This window comes from Nyctibius grandis, chromosome 16, assembly GCF_013368605.1.
Source record: "Nyctibius grandis isolate bNycGra1 chromosome 16, bNycGra1.pri, whole genome shotgun sequence".
In the NCBI taxonomy this organism is placed as follows: Eukaryota; Metazoa; Chordata; class Aves; order Nyctibiiformes; family Nyctibiidae; genus Nyctibius; species Nyctibius grandis.
The window spans coordinates 7,622,598-7,641,726 of NC_090673.1; the positions used below are offsets into that span (position 1 = coordinate 7,622,598).

Genomic DNA, 19,129 nt, shown 5'->3' on the forward strand with positions numbered 1-19,129 from the left:
GCTGGGGGCACCCCTGGGTGCAGCAGCTGGGCAATGCACATCTGGGCAGCGGTGCGCAGGCGCGGGGGCTGCCTCGCCTGTTTGCCCCCCCCCTCCCCCCCTCCGCAGACGGGGGCTTTGCGCGCCCGCGGAGCCCTGCGCGGAGCCGGGGGGGGGCTCGGTCCCTCCTTCCCCGGGGAGTGGCCGCGTCTCCGCCGTATTTATCGGGGTGGGCGGTGGCGGCCGGGCCGGGCCGGCTCCATCCTTCCCTCCCTCCCGGTGCCGGTGACTGGAGCGGGCGGAGCCGCGGAGACCGATTGGCTCCGGGCATCACATGCGGCGGGGCCGGGCCGGAGCCGGACCGGACCGGGCTGGGCTGAGCTGAGCACGGCGGAGCGCTCCCGCGGCGGGCACGGCAGCAGCGCAGCCCCTTGCCAGCCCACAGCCCCCGCTGGCCACCGCGGAAGGGAGCGCGCTCGCCCGCCCGGCCATCGCCCCCGCCGCCCCGGCCATGAGGTCGGGCCGGAGAGACGGCACCTGTGCGGGGAGGTGAGCGGGGCCCCGGCGCCTTCCTCCTCCCCCCGGGCAGCCGCAGCGGTGGGGAAGAGGAGGGCGTGGAGGAAGGGAAAGGGATATATATATATAAAATTTTATTTTTTAAATATATCTATATGTTTTGCTGCGATCGATCCCGATCCCGCAACTGAAGCCCCCGGAGGGAGAAGTGCTGCGCGCTGTGATGCGTCTTCCTCTCGCCTCGGCTGCCAGTTTGGATTGTAGCGCCCGGCTCCGTGCACTGAGAGAATGGCTCGGTTTGGGGATGATCTGCCAACCCGCTATGGAGGTGGAGGGCCGGCCGGGGCTGGAAGAGGGAGCAGCCGGCAAGGTGGCCCCCAAGCCGGCCAAAGGATGTATAAGCAGTCGATGGCTCAGAGGGCCAGGACTATGGCTCTCTACAACCCCATCCCTGTCAAACAGAACTGCTTCACAGTCAACAGATCCCTCTTCATCTTCAGTGAAGATAATGTTATACGGAAATACGCCAAGAGAATAACAGAATGGCCATATCCTTTCTGGGAGGGTGTGTGGGCACAGTGGGGAAAGGGGGAGGGAGACTGGGGGAAACAGACCCCCCCAGGCAGCTGAGGATGAGTGTCTGGTGCTAATGTAGACGTGCATGTGTGATCCAGTGTGTGTAATGGGTGTGTGTGACATGGAGCCGTGTGTCTGACATAATGTACGGCTGTGTAGCTGGGTGTCATAGGAAATTGCTTCTGTAGGAACGGCGGAACATGCTTTTGGCTATGCCGGGGTGTGTGTAAGACATACGTGCGTTTCGGAGTGTGTTTAGGTGTGAGATATATAGTTGCATAGATTTACATTTCCTGCACTTTAAGCCAAATGCAAAGGGTTCTGTGAGATTCATGCTAATGAATCCTGATTCTTGTTTCCATTTTAGAACCTTTCAACTCCTCTTTCTCACTCTGAATAGAAGAAGGAACATGGGATAAAAATGGTGACACCTTAGGATTAAAGCTGCATTGATAGTAGGGACATTGATAGCCAAGGTACCTTGCAATTCCCATCAATACAATCATTGCAGCTAGGTTTTCAGTTCATCACCTCCTGAATCCATTAGAATCAACATGAATCTTGTCACTTTGATTAAGTGCATAGCCTAAGCTTAGACTGTACTAAAAAAAAAAAAAAAAAAAAAATATAAAAGCTTTGTGGCAGAGGGAGGCAGTAAGTGGGGAGAAGGATCATCTGCTGCGTTGGGAAAGGGGCAGATGCCTTCTGTCTCAGAACCAGCTCCCAGTCCAAGTGAGCTGCAGAGATCTCCCTTAGAAGGGAGCTGTGCTTGTAATGATGTGCACAGTGGGGTTGTAAGCCATGAGAAAAGGGAAGCAGACTATTTGTGTTTACCAGGGAGTAGATATAGTGTGTGTGTGTGCGTGTGTGTGTACAGGAGTGCATTACACTGGTGATCTCAAGGGACCTGGTTGTTTTCTTTTCATTTGCTATCACACACCTATTAATCCTCAGCTAACAGCAGCAAGGCCTCCTCCCAGCCTCCTAGCAACACTTTCAATTGCCACAGAGGCCAGCTCCCCTTCAGGCTTCCCCAGTTTTCACTTCCTGAGGGGCTAACAGGAAAAAAAATACACTAGTAGAGCGCATGCACTTCCTTTCCCCCTGCACACACACGCGTATTGATCTTTCCATCCATATTATAAAATCGCAGGGGTGGCTGTACTTCCTCATCCATTTCTCCTTCCCTGCATCCAAGTCTGACTAAACAAGGTTCCAAGCTCCGGTGGCACTCAGAGCATCGCTTTTCCTGCAAGGCTCGGTGCAGTCTGTCCCTCTCCTCTCTCTTGGGCGACTGTCTGCGTCTTTCTCGTGAAGTGTGGGGAGAAGGGGATTGCCCACAGTGCTGCGGAGCCAGCGGGTTCAGCAGAGCCACCAGCCCTTCCCCGGGCCGGAGCTGCTGGGCGAGGCCCGGGCGGGCGGGGCAGGGCGCTGTCCGCGGTGCTGAGCGGAGCTCTCCGCCGTGCTGAGCGGAGCTCCGCGGAGCTCCCCGCGGTGCTGAGCCCAGCTCCCCACCACCCTGAGGCCCCACCACCACCCGCGGCATGGTTCCGCCCTGGGAGCGCAGGGGCTCGGCACGGCTCAGGTCTAGAGACCACGGTGAAAGACAAGGGGGCACCGAGTGTCAGGTTTGCCTTCGTTCCTGTGAGATTGCTTCCCTCATACAACCCGGTAGGGCGCTGATGATTTTGTTCTCACCAGGAGCAGGCATTGCAATCTAGCAGTAATTCGTGTTTTGGACCTGTGTAGACACTCTAAACGGAACTTTTCTAGCCCATCGCTTATTTACACTCTGTGCTCAAGTTAAATGACAGGGAATTTCTGAAGAACATTTCAGCGGATGGCATTCAGGTATATAAACTATTTTGGGGCAGTTTAGCTTATCAATCTTATTTAAAAATAGTAATTATTAATAGCTTTTGTTTTCCTTTGGACCTTTGCTTTCTTGCTCCCAAATTCCTTGAGCAGCTCAGATTCTGTGTAAGTCACTAACTCACTCAAAGAAGAGAGCCAATTTCCTACTTTTCTTCCAAAGACACCCCAGAAAGAACTAAGGAAGTCAAGGAGGCTAAATGTCTTCAAAAAAAGATGAGAGATCTTAGAATGCTCAACTAATGTAACTGTTTAGGTAGAAATGGGATTTGGATGAGGTACTCCTTGTGTTGTCTAGTGTCTTCTTTAACTTGTAGTCCCCACTCCATTTGAATACATGATTTTAGCTACAATCATAGCCAATTGTATTGTGCTGGCTCTGGAGCAACATTTGCCGGATGGAGACAAGACACCTATGTCAGAGAGATTGGTGAGTTGTATTCATTTATTTACATTTTTTGTTTCTGGTCTAATACAAAAATCAGTCAGCAAGTGTTGCGAGGGCTTGTATCTGTTTTGAAGATCCACACGTAAACAGAGGGACATTGACCTGACAATCGGAAAAATAAGTCAGTGACAACAAGTATAACTCTAACCTCCCAATCCCATCTTCACAAGAATGCTCCATCACTCTAGCCAGCACTGCCCAATTGCGGGAGAAGAGATGGACCTTACAGTATGATCAGAACAGCAAACTTAGGCTGTCTATAAACCAAGACAGGAAGGGACTGCCAAATGCTCAGAATTATCTGTAGAATCAAATGAACATCTGTGATATTTTCGCAGGAAGTGGTAGATCAGAGTAACCTTTTAGGTTCGTATGTCTTTCAGCTATCTTCCTGCTGCAGCATGTATCAAGGACCCTACAAAGCAAACTTTGGGTTTAGATGATCACACTTCCCTTCCAAAAAAGAAACCAACTTACAGAGGAAAATAATTTACCCGCAGGCTTTATGGTAATGAGCCCAATTACCTTATTTCAAAAGAAAATATAAGAATAGCTTCAAAATCGTTCTTTCATTTATCATCACTGTAGGAAAATGGGTAATATTTGGTTTGATTTTTCTCCTGCTGTTAATGATCTGGAACACATTCATGCCTAAATGCGTTAATCCTGTTGCATATTCAAAGGATGAATAAATATGGGCCTGTATGTGTTTTACATGTAGATATTAAATTATGCAAAGAAAGATAGTATTAGTCTTGCTGCCAAAAGCTAGAGCCTCTGAACGCTGGTTGCTACAGTTTCCAAGGTTGGTCCATACCAGTGGGCAACTCTCACAATCTCATTCTTCAGACACAGGAAAAAGAGTGTGAGAGATCTAGAAAGAGCCTCAGGCTCAGCTAGTTGATACTGTTTGGAAATGTATCTGCTGATGCTGGCTGCCCACTTACATTGTGTTTGCTTGGTCTCTTTCTGTTTGAATTATTTCTACTCAAGAAAAGATGAGGAAAAAAAATGAAGAACATGCATGTATGTTGATCTTCCTGCCATTAAACATGTCTTTGTATGTTTTGGGATTGGCTAGCAAGGCAAGCCTGGGTTTGTGAGGAAAGCACAGGTTTAGACCCAGGGTAATGATTGAGCTGGGGAAACGCCTTTTGTAGTTATGAACATGTGGACTAGTGAAGGGGAAAAGTAGTTTTGTGGATGTTCTGGCTTGGTAACCTTTTGGTGATACGTTCTTTTAAGCAGCAGTAAGTATGGTTAGTGCATTGTTTTTATGTTCCTTTGTATCCCTAGATTTGTAAGGGTTTTTATTGGTCCTTTCACCCAAAATGTATTCAATTTTACCACACACAGTACTGCACACACACCTTCAGTTCCTGCTCAAATCATTCCAAAGGGGGACACTAGCATTACCTCAGAACTGTGTAAGATAACCGAAAGAGTTAAATGCACAGTTTCCATCTTGTTGGCTCTGCCTTGGTGCTGAAGGAAGAATTAACGCCTGATTTTTGTCCCAAACACTGTTGTGCAGCATTGTCTTTGATCCAGGTTTTCTGAAGCCATTTTAACTACAACACATTTTTAACTCTGAAGTATAAAGGCATTTATCGTAGAATAACACTGAGTATCTTTACAAGTCATGAAATATTTTTTGTTTTCAACATATGCTGGAAAGATTAAGCATTGTGAATAAGAAAACCTGTCTTTTGGTTCTCAAACTGAAAACTCCTTAGAGTGCTCCTGCTGTTCCCACAAACTGTAAGTTGTTTCACTGAAAATGTTACAAATCTGTGCTAAACCAGAGTGGGTGTTTATCCCCATACATTTACAGGTTTGTTGAGCCGGATTATAAGTCCATGCAGAGCAGCAGGTGCTTTATTGCTGTCTTTGGCAGGAATGGAATTGGCCTTTTTTTGGTTGATGATTTATGGATATACCTTTCCTTCTCCTGGGTTCCGTAATATCTCCAAATTGGAGTGAGGGCTCATCACTGAAGATATAAAACCAAAAAATCTTAAGATTGTCTGTTTGTTAAAGCTGAGAAAAAGAGGGAGGAGTCCATACAAACATGTTCATGATTTTTCTCTTCTGATCAAAATTTTCCTCTGTGTGTCTCCCCAGAGACCCAAGATACGAACCTGCAGTGCAATCTCACTTGGCTGTTTTCTGCGCTCATGTTACTTTTCAAGCAGGGTTAATTAAGCACATGGGAAGAGCAAGTGATGTCTTGGTATATGCAATATTTAAAGAATTGCAATGGCTGAGTTATAAGTAATCTTTCTCTGTCCATTTTCTGTTTGTAGCACAGAAAGCATTACTTGGTGCTAGGATGGAAATTCTGGTCAAAACCAGGGCTCTGGAAAAACGCTAGTCTGGTGGTCAAAGCATTTAGTGGTGAACTGGAGCATTGGCTTCAAGTCTTTGATCTTCAGAGCTCGTTATTCCACTAGCAGGAGAATGACCTACCCCCTAGGCTCCTGCCTGTTCTGAGCTGGGGGTCTCACAGGCTTTGGCTGATGGAAGTGTTTACTTCACATCAGTAACTATCCACTGGAACACAGATGCTACAAACTTGCTACTGTCCATCTCAGCTGAATGCCTTAGCCAATAAGTTGTAGAGTCAGTCTCTCTCTGTCCCAATAAATATTGCATTGTTTGTACACACTGGAGTGATGCCAACTGAAAAGATGCTGATGGAGTTGTACTGAATGGCCCAGAGCCTGGTGCTGAGAGCTCCAAATGTGAGCTTCACATCTGAGCCCTGAGTGGCCTTGCAGGTGTATGCCTTGCTCATGATGCTCTTGGCTGCCCAGGCTGAGGCATGCTCGTTCTCTCCCTGTCTCCTTCCTAATTTCTCAGTTTTTCATGAGAAGCCTCAGTAGGCCATGGATTTGTCCCAGCCTGACAGAGACAATATCAGAACTTGCAGGACAGGAAATCTATTTTCTGCCGCGCTCTGGGGCACACCCTGTTTGAAGACACCAGCGGGTCTGTAGGACGTCCATCTGCATGCCACTGTAGGGCTCTGAGTGTTTGGCTCCCCTGGGTGGTTTTGAAGTGAGGGCAGAATATAACTGTTTTCTCAGATATTCAGCATGACAGCTCTTGCACTTTAGTAATGGATTTAATTCTTCATCCTATCCACAGGCACTTTGTGCAGTCATATGTGAGCTGTTCATATTAACCCTTGCATGAACAAAGCCTGACACACCCAAACCTATCAAGGCTGTCACATCCAAAGGCCAAAGAAAGACACTAGGACATGGACTAGGAATAGTAGTGACTTTCCAGACTCAGAAGCTGTTTCTGATCCGAAACATATTGATTAAATGTGTGTTTGGCCCAGTCTCAAGCTTTGCTGTGTCCACAGCAAACAACCTGCCGGCACAGCTCTGGCTGCTGCCCAAATTCTCCACCCGCCTTCCAAGCACGCACACTGATGCTCATTATCACTTGCTTTCCTGCTCTTGAACCCAAGCAGCAACACAGCCTCCTCTCTGAAGGGGGCTGCAGGACACCCTGGAAGCAGGGCCATGTCAGTGCTGCACAAGGCATGTCACCCCTGTCCTTGCCCTCTAGCTCCTTCCATCACACACAGTCATGTGAATCCTTTTTTTCACCAGCAGGCCCCACTACCTAATGGGGCATAAATTTTATTTTTCATCCTGTTCTTACTGCCCTGATTCTTAGGCTAAATTGGTGTAAATTTAGACAGGCTTTAGAAAAGATCTTCTTTCTATCTCCTCTTATTTCCCTAGCTACTCACTGCCAACCCTACAGATGACAGTTTTTCTTTGTAATAAGTACCCAAGCCCATCTGTGAGCCTTCCTGCTTCCCTAGAAGCTGACAAGAACTCCTTTGACCCACTTCCTAAAAGCTCTGTGTAGTCCTAGCTTTGGGACAAGCATATTCTGTCAAACCCTTGAGTACCTGAAGCCTGGCTCTTTAAAGCTGGGAGCTGTAATTGCAATGCACCTGACCTAGATTGAGCAAAGGACTGGTAGCAGAGTAGATATAAGGCTTCAAGGAAGTGAGGGAGTAATGAGAGGGAGTGTGTGGGGGTAAAGGTATGTCTTTTGTTTTGGTGCTATTTTTAGAGGCATGCTAGTAGTTGTGGGATGGAAATATAGGATGGGCTAGGAGGCCTCTGTTTGTAAAGATTTTTTTATACTTATGAACTCAAAGGTGTAGTGGGGTTGAAGAGTAGGCAGACAAGTGCTCCTGTGTGCATAAGGGAAAGAAGAGGAGCAGTAAGGTAACTTCTCCTGAAACAATATATGATGATTTCTGATGCCTTCTTCCTTCTTCCCTGTTTTCTGTACTGGGTTGGAGTCCTGGGATGCCTCTAGCTCTTGCTGTGGAGAAACTGCTGGAAGAAGAATCTTATTGTAGGATTTCTGTTGAAGGCCATAAAAGGTCTAATGGCCTTGCCTTGTTTCTGTTTCTATGTGGGTAAATAGCACGGAGATGGGTAGCTGAAGTTTCTCAGTCAGTGATAGCTTCTGTATCCTCTGAGCAGTGTCAGTCGGGGCAGAGGGCTTGGAGTTGCTGCCGTTTATGGAAACAGCTCCTTGGCTGGAGGATAAGCAGTTTTGGGTTTGATTTTTTTCCCCTCTATTTCAGGCAAAGACCTGCAGTGTGACCACAACAGCTCTGGTTTGCTCTCTGTCCAGTCAGTGTGTGTGTGATCTGGTCATCTTGCCTGGCCACAGGGGAAGGGGAGGTGGAGTTGCTGGGGCTGTGAGATTAGGAAAGGTGCAGGGGGAGTAGAGATGACATAGGGTGAAAGATTAAGTGTATGGAGGAGCTGGGGTCACTGAGGTGTGTAGGAATGTGGGGTGCTGCTTTGCAGGAAACAAAACTTTAATGCAGCCACTGATGGAAAAGCCTGTCCAGAAGCAGTGATTTCCAGCAGCCTGGAGGCAACTTCAGTGATGAGTGCTTTGTGGTTGACTTGCTGAGTTGGGTATACATTGATATGTTAAATGTATAAGCCTCTTTGGGAGGGGTATGATATTATATTGGTCTTCTAGGTATGAGAAACTTGGCTTTCTGTTAACAAGTACTATGCCTAAAGCACATGGCCAGGGCTGGGTCAGGGTTGAGCAAGAGTTGCCATGCTTTTAAAATAAATTCTTGTATCAAAACTGCTTTTTTCTTTGTTCTGTGGCCACAAGACTTGACATTCATGTTCTTACACAGAAAGAGAACCAAAATCACCTTTTGTCATTAGTAGAACTGTGAAATGTAAACAACTGTGCATCAAACAGCAGCTCAACTCTGGCTCTGATGGTCAGAAATGCCGAAGCCACTGGAACAAAGATTTCTAATCTCTTAATTTGGGAGTTTGCTTCCTTTTGGGTGGGGCTGCTTTACTTCCATTGACTTCAGCTGAAATCAGGGATCTAAGGCACATCTGGAAATTGGTTACAGGTGCCAAGGCTAATTAACATGTTCTTGAAATGGATGCCTGTTGCTTTCACCTCTTGCTTTGTTCCCATTTCTTGCCCACATCTTCCTTCTGAATGCAAATGCTTCCATTGGGCATTGAATTTGTGTTGAAATTCTTATCAATAAAGTGTAATACTGAGAGATCTGGTGCACAGATGAAAAAAAAGGTTCAGTAAAACTGTGGAGACTAAGCTTGATTTTTCTCTCTGGTGAGCTAGGACATGAAGCTGTGATCCCATGGTATGCTTTAGTCTACACCATGGGCCTGAGACACAAACCTTACTGATGCTGCTGATAATGGAAGGGAATGGGGATTTCTCCCTGGATCAGTGAAAGGAAAACAAACGAGATTGCAGCTGTGGAAACTGAGAAAATGGAGGAGAAAGAGTGAAGGAAGTATTGATGGAATAAATGATAAATAAATAATTTCCTGCCAGTGTTTGCAAGCTTGCTGTGCTGACAGTTACTCCCCAAGATATCCTTTTGCTTCAGTTTCCTGGGTGAATTGTAAAGCTCATGTTTTCTTCTGTGTCAATAACTACAGAAATATGTGATCTCAAGTTTAAATATACCCTTAGAGCAAAACTCAGTATTAAAATTCCCTCCAGAATATTGAGTAAAAGTGGAGAGTGTGGGGTGAAACGATCAGAATAAAGGCAAATAGAATTTCAAACGTGAAAAAAACAAATTTACCTTCAGAGAAATAATAATGAAATTCCTCTCTGTGCTTAGTTCCAGTAAACTTAAACCTTTTGGTTTCAACTCCGTTCATAGGGCTGAAAAAAGGGCGTGAAGTTGGTGCACGTAGTTGGTTATATGACTCTTGCTGTTAGTACAGAAGCATAAGTATCTCCTTGACACCTTTGATTTTTATTCTTTTTTTCAGGATGACACTGAGCCGTACTTTATTGGAATATTTTGTTTTGAAGCTGGTATCAAAATCATCGCTCTGGGGTTTGTTTTTCATAAAGGCTCTTACCTCCGAAATGGTTGGAACGTGATGGATTTTGTCGTGGTTCTCACCGGGTAAGTGACCCCGTCTTGCTCTAAGTTTAAGGGGGACTCTTGCTTTGATTTGTGGTATTGTTTAACTCTGGGTTGGGCTGGGAGTGATTTTAGTGAAATAGTACTAAAAAACTGCATTTCTGACCTTACTGTCTTTAAATAACAGCTGTTGTGCTGAATGAGTCACTTTCAAAGTGCAGTTTGAACCACCTAAAAAGAGGTTTTGAGGATATTTATTTGTATATATGCTGGTGTGTATCTTATCCAGACCCTTAGTGACATTTCTTGAACTTGCAAGTTCTAATTGCCACTAGGTGCTTGAACCTGATTTAAATCAATCTATTTTCTGACATTACAGGATTACTTTAAAAGTCAACATGGAGTGAGCTAACAAATTAAATACATCCCATTTTCACTCTGAAACCAGTGAATTATCTGCAGGAATGAATGTAGTCTGCCATGAAATGACTTTTCCAAAAATAATTCAAAGGGGGTGCATGTCAGGACAGAGCTGAAAACATTACCTGTGCATTTTGCACCCTGGTTTGAAATGATATCACTAATTTCTTTCTTGGAAATGCTTACAGTATTTTTATGTTATATGTTGCAACAGTTTCTATATCTATTTATATAAATGTAGTGTAATGCTAGTGGGTAATGAAAACACAAGCACTAAGTAACACTTCTGCTCTACAAATGGTGCTTTAAAGCTCCAAAGGAAATGTTCCAAAGGTCTGCGTGAGGTCATGATCTTGCAGCCTTCACGCTGGAAGGATTTCAGTTAGCTTTTCCCCCAGAAGACTGCAGTCTGGCTCTTGTTATTAACATACACTCATTTCACACACCTTCTCCTCTACTGTGTGTGACCAACATATATATTCTTTGGTTAGTGGTGCAGAGTAGGATGCTGTTAGGAAAATGCTTGCATACATATACAAATGTATTCATTAGATACATTATCACTGTAATTCTAGTTGCATTCAACGTACCATGTGATATAGCAATTGAGAGGCCAAAGGGAATTCTTTATGTATTGAGAGGAAGAAAATAAATATGCAGAGCTTGATTCTCCTGCTGCTGGGGCTGGGTATTTAATCAATAGAAACTTCAGTGGAGCCACAAGGAGAATCAGATTTACATACTTGGAAGCATAGGGGGTACCAGGATAAAAAGAGAATTAGCACAGATGCTACAATTGTTCGCACCAATGGCATGTTCTGATTCCTGGTTAGTGCTATGCCCTTTTATATATTTAAAAAAAATATATATAAAATCAAGGCCCTGATTCTGGAAAGGACTGTGGCACGTGGTTTAATTTATCCTTCAGCAAAGCATTCAAGTACACGTTTGAATTCAGCTGACTCCAGTGGTTCTGTACTTAAGGTTATACGTAAAAGCTTTCCTGAATTACAGCCATATTGCTATTTGTTTAGGCATGTTTTAGATCTATTTTTTCATAAACAGGCCAAGAATCAAAACAGATTTTTTTTTTTAAAAACTGCATAGCTGTGACTGAGACGTTCAAAGTTTTGCAACAGTAGCTGAAACACGGCATGTCCGTGCCGTGCTTGTGGAATCGCAACCCAATGCGTGATGCTATAGGCGTGACACCGGCATCTTACTGGTGCCGGTTTTATTGTGAGTGCTGCTCGCAGCGCTGTTTGATCTCCGAGCGTAATTGCGGACTATCGGCTTGATTAGACAGCTGTAATAAGGAACCCTGTTGCCATCTGCAAACATGCGTATTCTTTTGAAGTACAATCCTGTTAACGTCAAAGCTGCTGGTTTCCAATGGCGATACTAGCTGGGCTGGATTGAAATTGTCTTGTGCATGGACTTCCCACCAGGCAGGCAACGCAGGGAAGGCGAAGTGTAAACTGAGCGGCGTTAAGTCCTCGGAGTCATCTCCACTGAGGAGATCCACAGACCTCTAATCCTGTAATTCAAGGGCTGAATGTAGCAAGGAGCTTCAGCTTGTGCCTGGGTTTTGGTGTCTGGGGCAGCCCTACTGAAAATAACAGGGTTACTCGTGTACTTGGTTAGATAATTGCTGTCCTGAGTCTGGGGCTGTATTTCCAAACCCAGTAATGAGGTGGAGGGACCTATAGTAGAGAAATAACACTGAAAGATCTGCAGCTTCACACAGGGGATCGAATTAGTGTTTTCTCTGTAGCCTGTTGTGTTTTGCTCTGATTTTCCTAGATCCTTATTATGTTCTTAGCTCACTCCTGTGTTGCCATGGGTCTGTGCTAGAAAGCAGGAACTCCTCTTCCTTGGGCTTCCTTCCCTGGCCAGAAACCCTTTCATCTAGCCATTGCTTGCCTTAGCTCAGCTAACAAGGGGATGTCTGAGCAAGGCCTTTTAGTGGAGACAGACATGATCCTCGCACTGCTGCTTCGGGGCTTTAAAGGCAGGTTGCTGAGGAAGAACATTTACTACTGACGAACCTGGCTGTTTCTCCAGGGAGGGGCTGCAAGATGGTGACACAAGTGGGACCTTAGTTTTTGTTTCTGTGGAAGGTGGTCTCAGATCTGTGTGTTTCAAAAGCAGGTTCTGTAATTTATTAGAGAATAAAAAGACAGTGCTAAACTGGTCCTTAATGTGTTCTTATAAATATAGATAGGTAGAACATCAGTTTTTGAAATATCATTTTACTACTCTATCAAAAGCTTTCCTTTCCATATGTGCAAGATTTCTACTTGAAAATGTTCCTTCGTGGCTCCCAGGCAGTGATCAGCATTCAGTTCCTAAGCTCAGTTTTACATTGATCTTCAATATTATAGAGGGATTTTAATTTCTCTTTTTTTTGTGTGTAAGCATGAAAGATCACGAAAATGCATTTCCTGATGCCACACGCAGAGTTGTACACCTGCTAATCCTGTTGAGTGCACCTCCTTATTAAGGTAGATGGTGAATGTCAGAAAATCTGATCTCGTTTTCAGCTTTTATCTAAAAATGCATAAAAAAAGCAAAGAGCAGCTTTGCTCTCGTTAGCCGTTTCCATAGGAAGAAGGCCAGCCAGCGTCTGGGTGTGCTTTGGAGGAGGCTGTGGGGGAAGGCTCTGCATTTATTGAACTTACCCTTATATAAATATTACAGTGATCATGCAGTAACCCTTTCCACCTGCTTTTTCCAACCTCTTTTTTTGCTACTCAATGCCTGCACACTGCGATCATTGATAAATATGTATTTTTTTTAATTTGCCTGCATTGATGGACATTTTATTTGTCAAAATTAGACAGTAGAACTTGTTAATCAGAAAATAAATCAGGGCTGTGTTATATGCAGCCAGGATCAATATCCTATTGAGCTAAACTGGAGCCTAACAGATAGTGGCCCAAAATGCTTGGTCTGTTCCAGAAAACAGTCTCTCAGTTTCTTTCTACAGCAAAGCTGTGGTGTTTTTTTTTCTCATTTACTTTCAAGGAAGCATGCTGATTTGCTGTTAATAAAGGCCTGGGAAAATAATAGACTGCTGCTGCTTGAAAGATTTTGTTTCCTCTGTTATTTTTTTAGTTATTTCTTGTAAACTCCTCCAGTTGTAGATGAGTATCGAGGAAAGCTGCCCTGCTGTGATGTGCCTGTTGCTATTGTGGAGAGAGAGAGACACACGTATATTTTATAGCTCCTGTTCATTTTATTTTCACATTTTTATGGGATTGTATTCACTCCAGTGATGACATCACTGATCAGCAGCTCTAAATCACACACAAATGCAAGTTGTCACCTGGCCTTGGGACTATATGATCTTAATGCACTTTTCCAAGGGAGGAGCAAAGGGACTTTTTACTCTATTGCTGCAACCTGTCTTGGGGTGGAAACCTCAGATATCCACAGTTGTCTTGGGAATAAAGTCCTCCCTACATTTAAATCCCTCAGTGGCAGTGGATGGAGCTATGAGCCTGGATTCAGGGCCTTGAAGGTTCAGCCCTGGTCCTGTTGGAGTTCAGGGGAAGATTTGTCCTGGGTTTTGGATGCAACAGTCTGAAGAACTGCTGTACTGGGTTAAGCTGCAAACATCCTCTCTAGTTGGAGCTGGTGTAATAGGGTGGCTGCTGAGGGGAAGAATGGAGAACAAGGCATGGAGAAAATGATCTTTATCTTCCTGATTCCCAAAATTCAGATGTCTAGGAATTTTTGAGAGAAATATGGGTCAGATGGCTTTTGAACTATGTGGTCCAAGGGGATAGTTCTCCTTGGTTGTGTTTTGGAGCCTGTTTATGCTTTTGACTTAATAATATCCTGGGTAGTGTGTCTCATGGTTTAATTACATACCACCAGAAAAACTGCTGCTTATCGTTTTTTTTTTTTTTTCATCACTAGCTACCTGAGATTTCCATTGGTGTCTTTTAGATTTTGTATAGTAAGATCTGGAGAATAATAATTTCTTTTTCTGCATGCTTATGGTTTTATGAGTGTCCAGCGTTTCCCTGGTCACAGATTTATGCTGCCCAACCTCCCTTGACCTGGGAGCCTTTCTGTGCAGCACTGACCTATGCTGTTACTCTGGTCCTTTCCTTGTTCTATCATATCCTCTTGGAGGCAGTGACCACAAACGTGTGCAGTGTTTGTCCAACACCAAGAGTTGCTAAAGACTGGTATAAATAAATGGAGCACTTGAAAGGGTCTTGCTCTGTCCTTTATGAGCAGAGTTAATTTTTTTGGCTTTCAATCAGTCTGGATTAAACACTCTTGAAGAGTCCTGATAGCTTCTTGAGCCAGTTGGATCAGCTGCCTGGATCTCTAGGTGGGACTGGCAGAGACAAAGTGTGCCAGGCCTAGAGCTGCCAAATGATGTGCACAAAGTCTCTGTGCTGTTGCTGATGTCTCAGGCTGTCAGGAACAAATTACAAAAGCTAGAATTATCTTGATTGTCTGGATGACTGAGAAATGTGCTCCTAGCTCCTGATGATGCTGATAATTTGGAAGGTAACTCATTTAGTAGCATAATAAAGACCTGTTCATCCTTGATGTTAGCTTTGCTAGTTACCAGAATCATCTTAGTATGTGGGCAGTCTGAGATGCTATTCCTGGTGCAGCGTATGAGGAGCAGCGGCAGCCTTGGCTGCAGTGATGACTGTCAAAGGGGGATGCATAGGAACCACCCAGCCTGGTCTGCGCAGCAGGCTATAGACCTCTGATCTTTCAGTTCGAGGTGGACGTACCTCCTAGACAGGACATGGGGTGAGGTGTGACCACGAACGTATTTGAGAAGTGGATGTCTGGTTGAGGGCTGTGATTCTTAAAGCTGTCAAATATACATAGATGCCTATAGTCTCTAGCATTTTTTTTCCTCTACTTGCATGCTCCTGTGCTTTCAAAAGCCCTTAGACTAGGATGTCTGAATTCTGGGGTCCTATGTGACTGGCTCTTGTGTACTCCCCAAAACACCTCAATCTTGCCACCCGCAAATAACCATAGAACATAATAATTTGAACAGCAAAATTAAAATGAAATAAAACCCCTTGGATGCCCTGCCAGCATCACCTTAGACAGTATGCTCAGTTGATAAGCTTTAGATCTAGACACGCAGGGAATAAAGGGGCTAGGAGCAGGGACATGCAGATTTCTCTTTGCTTTTCTGACATGGAACCCTTAGCACTTCTGTGCTAGAAAGCAAAGCTGAGCAGCAACAGGAGTTGGGAAAATGGATACTTTAAGAGGGACAAACTTAATCTTGGTTAGTTGTCATGAGGAAAACGAGTAATTGTCTTTGCATGGTTATACAGTATGGGTGGTGACGGACTAACGCTGCTTGCTATTCACACTGTGCATGAGTTATGCTAAGAGCAAAGCCTCTACAGATTTTAATGGAGCTGATCCTTGTTTTCAATTTCTTTTATGCTCTGATGATGGATGGATACTTGCTGGCTCAGAAAAGCTAAGGGTACCTTCTGAAATTAAATCAGATAAAATTGGACAAGGCAAAGGGAATTTACCTATTTTCCTGAATGCGAGGTGTTAACTGGTGATCTGGCTGGGTTATGGGGGCAGTAAGGGAGGAAGGCAACGAAACAAATTTTTTTTTGAGGCAGAGAAAATGAGTGGTTAGTAACTGGAAGGGAAGAGGGCGTGCGAGGTCTCAGTTTGAATAGACAAATATAGTTTGAAGTTCTTCTATTTTCTGTCCCTTGGCCGTCTGGGCTCTTGGGAAGCTGAAGAAGCAGTTTCCTTCAAAGGAGAAAGTGCTGGACAGGGAGGAAGGATCTGTAGGCTCTAAACCCACCTTGGCAAATGTCCCTGTTTCCTTTTATGCACTTGTTACAAGCAGTTTTGCCCAGTGGGGCAGCAGGTTCCTTGGGACTGGAGCTTGCTTTCCCTGTGGGCTTGTTTCACCTAGCAAAAGGGGTCCCAGGCCACGCTGAGCCTGTTGGAGTGTTAATTAGGGCTCATGACTCTTTTTATTACTTATAGTGGCTTTTGTGCATTGATTTTGGTGTGGGTGAGTAGAGGCAGGTTGACTTAAGCAGGTGGGTGTGTAATTGTGTGGCTGGCTGCTAAATTAGAAGGAGACTTTCCTGAGCAGAGGACTCCTCAGGGCTGTGCTTACAGGAAGGCTACAGATGGTCACAGACCCTCAGAGGACCTGCAGGTGGGGAGGGCCCTTCCCTCGCAGAAGTTATCCTTGAAGCATGGCTCTGCTCTGGTTGTGGCAAACCAAATGTTTCAGGTCAGAGTACTTCTCAAGGGCAAATAGATAATGAGATTGATGTGCTTCCCTTTTACTTTATTAGAAGTGACTGCAAGGTATTGAATACCTGGTATGTGAACTGATAAATGATGGTACTGCACAACAAGAAGCTAGAAAGTTGAGGCACGGACAAACAGCTTTTCTCCAAAGAGAGAAGAAAAAAAAAAAACACCAAACCCACATTTCTTCAGATTTCCATCTTGTGCTGCTTTCCATGTTTCATGCCTGTTTATGCTGCTTTGAAGCTTTTTGTTCACAAAGAGAGGAGTGTCAGACACCATCTGAGGTTGCTTACATCTCCCTGGCCCAGAGGCCCTGAAGTTGGGCAGCTGTAAAGTAAAAGTGGCCAACCCAAGTGGAAGTGAGGTATGCTTTCTCATCACAGCCAGGACTTTATCAAAGCCAAGTAGGATCATTAGTCCAGAGCCCAGACGGCATTTTTAGCTTTTTATGGCTCTCGAAAGGAGGCTGGTGGCAGGAAAATATTGTCTCTTGTGAGGGGACCAGCTGTACCATGCAAAGGCAATCGTGGAAACTGTAGGTGGGAAGAGGACTCTGGACCTTGTGATCTGCTCCTAATGTCTGATCCTGCCCTAGCAATCATGTAGTGTGGGCATCTGCTTGGCTGCTTGCTCTTCTCTATAGGGAGAAAGCATTGCATACCTAGCTGCTGTTACACCTGGGTATGAATACTAGGAATTCAAAACCAAAACAACAAATAAAATTGCAGCTATGAAGTGCTCCAATGTTCATTTTTTTAATGCTTCCCATTTTAAAAACAAACAAAACTCCCCCCCCCAAACATCCAAGTCCTCTGTGTGGTGTTGGGTGCTGTCTCATGATTAGATGAGGAGGAGTGTGCAGGATTTCTCAGACTCCTGTTTCTCAAATGTTGCTTCTGCTGCTGTGTCCCAGTTCCCAAGTGGCCAGCTTTGGATGGCAAAGTGCCTGCTCATCTGAGATAAAAACCTGGCTGTGATTGTTGAAAAGAATGAGGATTTAGAAAATCAGCCTAGTTTTAATCATAATCTAATCCTGAGTGCCAGAAGCAACAGCGTCACATTTGCACACGCATCCTTGGATCCTCAACTCGCCTCAAAGGTTTTGGGTGCTCTGGGACCAATGTGCTCCTCAGGGCTCTCTGAAAACATCAGGGAAACTTAGTGGAGGTGGAAAATTGATCTTCCATTTTGTTCTTGCTGAACCACTAACAAGGTGTGTGGGATGTTCTGGCCAGGGCAAGGCTTCAATGTTGGAAGCTGGAACCAGGAGGATGAGTGGTTCCAGGTCTCTGTATAGGTAACCCAAGCTCTAGGGTCAGCACCTGGCATTTGGGTACCTGGAGATGCTTTTCAACAGCAAGGTTAGGCTCTTTGCTTAACTTCAGCTGTCTTGGATCTTCTCTGTGGTGAAGGATCTGACTGAATTGGCATGGAGGGAAGGGATCCTCTGTCTACGAGTTCAGTAATACCAGTGGCTGCAGGGTGAATGGGGCAGAGTGTACATCGCATGAACTCCCGGCTGCATGGGAAGGCTACTTTTGTGCCATGGGGAAGCCTGGCAGCTTAGGCTGAAAAAGAAGTCCTGTTTCCTATATGTGGCAGATGTCAAACCCATCATGGGAGCTAGAGGGTTTGGAAAGATGCCTGATCCTCACAAAGGAGCATCACCTAAACAGTGTTCTTCAAATATATATGAGAAATCTTTCCTTTCTGGCATGGTCAACATTAGTTAAATCAATGACTGACAGTAAATGTAAGGTTTTATGTCTCTTCCCTCCTCCGTTTTGCTGTGTGCTGGTGGTCAGGAAAATAACTTTTCATTGTTTTTTGATTAATAAATGAAACTTATTTTCTCAGCGATCTAAGGGTGGAATACTGAGGAAACAGGTCAGGTTTTTTTGTGGTGTATATTCTTATCCTGTCAGTGCTGGAGAAGATGTCTTGGTTTCAAGAGCTGGCTACAGGGGTGGGTGTGTACATGTAGGAGGTTCTCGTGATTAGCCGTAGACTTTTAAAAGCATCCCTCTGGAGCAAGAAGCTCAGGTCACTCCTGAGTTTAAACCCCAGGTTTTAGCCAATAATGGATTTAGCTGTTGGGTCAGTTTGTGTTGGGCTGTGTAACATTTAAGCAAGGAAAAGACCAGAAGTAGAGATTGGAGTGGTGCTGTGCTTCATTGGGAATAGAAATTGTCCTTGGGGCTCTCAAAAGAGGAGAGGGCTGCTCTCAGCGTGTCACACCTGTGCCATAAATCTGTTTGCAGATGCTGTGCAGGTTGTTCCTTATGGATGTTTCTGGAGAGAGGCTAAAGTTGACTCCCCCACTTTGCCTCATTAAACATGTCAAAATTCCTTGTAAGGGTCTGCAAAACAGGAAGCACCCAGTGTCAAGGGTAGGGATTTAGGAGCATGTTGATGGTCCATGGGGTGATGTAGATGTAAAGGAGTGAAGGACAGAAATGAGCTCCTTGGAAGAGACTAAGGCTTTTTCAGCTACAAAATGTCCCTGTGCTGAAGAGCTCTCAAATGAAACTTATAATCAGGAATACTTAGTTGGATGTAGCTTGGTTCTGGTTCAAAGAGGACTT

At 44.8% G+C, this 19,129-nt stretch overlaps 1 protein-coding gene across 1 annotated transcript in view; it reads left to right on the forward strand.

The window, feature by feature from the left end:
- Positions 1-783: 783 nt before the first annotated feature.
- The window catches only part of CACNA1B (calcium voltage-gated channel subunit alpha1 B), a 285,302-nt gene continuing 266,956 nt past the window's right edge, over positions 784-19,129 (forward strand). Inside the window, exons 1-3 of the mRNA XM_068414104.1 lie at positions 784-1,043; positions 3,268-3,373; positions 9,733-9,872. Of these exons, the coding sequence (XP_068270205.1) occupies positions 784-1,043; positions 3,268-3,373; positions 9,733-9,872 (506 nt within the window). The remainder of the gene's footprint in view (positions 1,044-3,267; positions 3,374-9,732; positions 9,873-19,129) is intronic.